The sequence below is a fragment of the Asparagus officinalis genome, chromosome 1 (assembly GCF_001876935.1).
Source record: "Asparagus officinalis chromosome 1, Aspof.V1, whole genome shotgun sequence".
NCBI classification, from domain to species: domain Eukaryota; kingdom Viridiplantae; phylum Streptophyta; class Magnoliopsida; order Asparagales; family Asparagaceae; genus Asparagus; species Asparagus officinalis.
Window position 1 is genome coordinate 119,914,352 of NC_033794.1, and position 2,903 is coordinate 119,917,254.

Below are 2,903 nucleotides of genomic sequence, written 5' to 3' on the forward strand. Positions count from 1 at the left end.
ACCCCCACAACAGAAAAAAAAATAGCTCTTGTAATTGGAGGATATTATTATCTACACATTTGTTCTTTACTCATTTTCTCTTGGGCTCACAATGCATCTCTCCTTTTATCCCCCTTTTGGGTGTGTATGTGTGTGGAGGAGGGGTTTACTTGAGACTGTTTGGAATTATGGGGGTTTGTGGGAAAAGTTTTGGGGGCTTACTGGGAAAAACAAAGTTTAGGAGATTTTGTGGGTTTTTATCATTCCATTAGTTCAGTAATTTTTAAAAAGGTTGCACATGCAGACCAACAGAAGTATGTGAATGACAATTGCATTGAGCGACCAATGGGCCTCCATGTGGAGAAAATGCCTATTTCCATCTAGGTCGTCTTGCAACTATCAAAATATAGAATATTGATAAATAATCATCACAAAGAACTGAGACAACTGACCATCCATGAATATGCAATGGTCTGCAGATCATGACATAGCTTACCATTTGGGTGCCTCACCAATTCTCTTAGATAGCTGCAAAGTTTAGTCTGCTCACATGAAACCTCTTTATTTACATGTGCACAATCTTACAAACATACACTTATTTACATGCACCAAATCGTGCATGCATGCTAAGTTTTCAGTGCTTGCATATGTAACAAGGGCCAACCTAAATTATACGATGGCTATTTCAACAATCACAAGTAGTATGGTTTACACTATAATCTCCTTGCCCTAAATGTCTCTTGGATAACCCCTCAAAGGAGTAGTCATCATATTAGTAAAATATTATAAATTCTCACAATATATCCTTTAGTTTCTAAACATGCTATGCATACAAAACAATTTCAACAGTAATTAAAAGTTCAAATAATGTAAAACGTAAATGAATTGGTGGAAGAATACCAAAAGTAAAGAATGGATTTCTTTTTGCTATGATTTATTTCGCGTTAAGAGACCAACAATAATTCTTAATGATTTCATAATTCTAAGATATACTTCTCAGGTTTTCCCTGCTTATTCATACACTCTGATTGTATTCTTGATTTAATTGCAATATTCACTATTTCACTACAAATTACCCATAAGAAACACATAACTGGATGATTTCAGCGTTACTTATCTCATTCATCTATCATTGTCAACACTTAAAAAACATACCCATCCATTGGTTGCTCCATGTGTAATCTGACTAACCAAACAAATCAACATCCTTTCATTACTTAAACTTTACAGGTCCTTAACCAAAAACCAAAATCCATAAAAAAACTGAAATGTATTTTTTACCGTTTAATTCAAATAAGTGTTGCTGGAACCAAATTACAGGTCACATTTTTAGCTTTCTCACTCAACTCATTAATACACTATCCCCAACATTACAAAATCAAAGAAATTTCCTTCACTTCCAAGCACAAAAACCAAAATTCAACCCATAGAAAATCCAGAAAGGATTTTCCTCACATTCCAATCAACCAAACTGATATTCGAGAATCCGGAACTCATAAGTACTAACTCATAAAAAGATCTAAATTTTCACATACATCTAATTACCCACAAAATGCAACAAAAAATCAAAGTTCACCTGGCAAAAGCTTGTCCCAGCTGAGCATATCCTCGAGAATCTCCTCGCACTCCTTGGTGTCCTTCAAGAACCCCTTCTCCGTCGCCTCCTTAATCATCCCATCCCACTTCTTATCATCCATATTAAAGAACTCATCTTTCGCCATCTTATGCTGCACATACTCCTTCGCATTGTACAAATCCGGCAGCTCCTCATCAGTATCATGCATCTCCTCGAAATCCGATTCGAACTCTCGATCCTTTATATCGTCCCTCGGCTGGAACCTAAGCTCGTCGACGAGCTCGTCATCGGTTTCCTCGTGCTTGCCGGAGAGCTTTCGGGCGAGGATCGCTTCCATTACCGAGGGGAGGGCCTGCTCGTCGCAACCGTTGAGGTACTGCTCGATGCGGCGCTTTAACTCGGCGTTCCCGACGTCGGGGATTGGTGGATCGGGCGGCGGCGGAGGATCCGATAAGGAAGCGGGTTCGGGTTTCGAATTGTCGGATGAGGAGGAGAAGAGGCGGAGGGTTGGGGTTATGGAGGGAAGAGATCGGGGAGAGGAGCGGAGGGCGTGGCGGAGGGAGTGAGAGAGGAGGAATCGGTTCATGGCGCGCTCTAGGGTTCTTGGGGGAAATTAGGGGTTCAGCGGAGTGAAGCAGACGACGAGGGCTTTCTTTTGGGTCTTGTGATTCGGGCTGGGCCTTTAAATTCCATGCTAATAAGTTTGTGGATAGGCCTTTTTTTTATTTCTTCATCTTGAGAGGTAAGATCAAGGGCCCATGGGCCTCAGCCTCTATCATGCTAAGTTATAGAGCAAGTAAGGAATTAAGCAAAAGACTGGATTTTGTGCCCTTTGACAGGTTCATTCTTTCGCACACAAGCATGGACTGTTATTTTTTCCATTTTGAAGAATAAAAACTCCAACGACTTTACTTGTTGGACAAGCCTGGTTGATGTTTGAACACTAAAAGTTTTTCATCTCATATGCGTAAAAAAAATTTATTGACATCTCTAATATGGAATAAATGGAATACTAGATGCCAGTCTTATAAACGAGTCATCAAGAGATTCACAAACAGTAAGTTTCAGCCTATAGTCACATATGAACCAAACCAATCTTAGTTTAAAAAAAACAGTTAGTTTATGGTCCGCTCTAATTATTGCCTAATATTAATTTTGCGAGTTTCTTTGTTTTGGTGATATATAGATGTTAAAAACCATGAGGTTTGCAACTTGTGGGCGGTGGGATTTATCATTTATATATGTTGACGAATTCTAAGCACGCTGCCACTCCATCTAGTCTAGTAAATAAAAATCAAAGTCAAGGATGCACACTCGATCATAGACTTGATCTTCCGAATAAAATCCA

General features: G+C 39.3%; 1 protein-coding gene across 1 annotated transcript in view; it reads right to left on the minus strand.

The window, feature by feature from the left end:
• Nucleotides 1-2,209, minus strand: part of LOC109829195 — a 7,534-nt gene extending 5,325 nt beyond the window's left edge. The window contains exon 1 of the mRNA XM_020396342.1: nucleotides 1,556-2,209. Within this exon, the coding sequence (XP_020251931.1) occupies nucleotides 1,556-2,141 (586 nt within the window). The 5' untranslated portion in view covers nucleotides 2,142-2,209. The remainder of the gene's footprint in view (nucleotides 1-1,555) is intronic.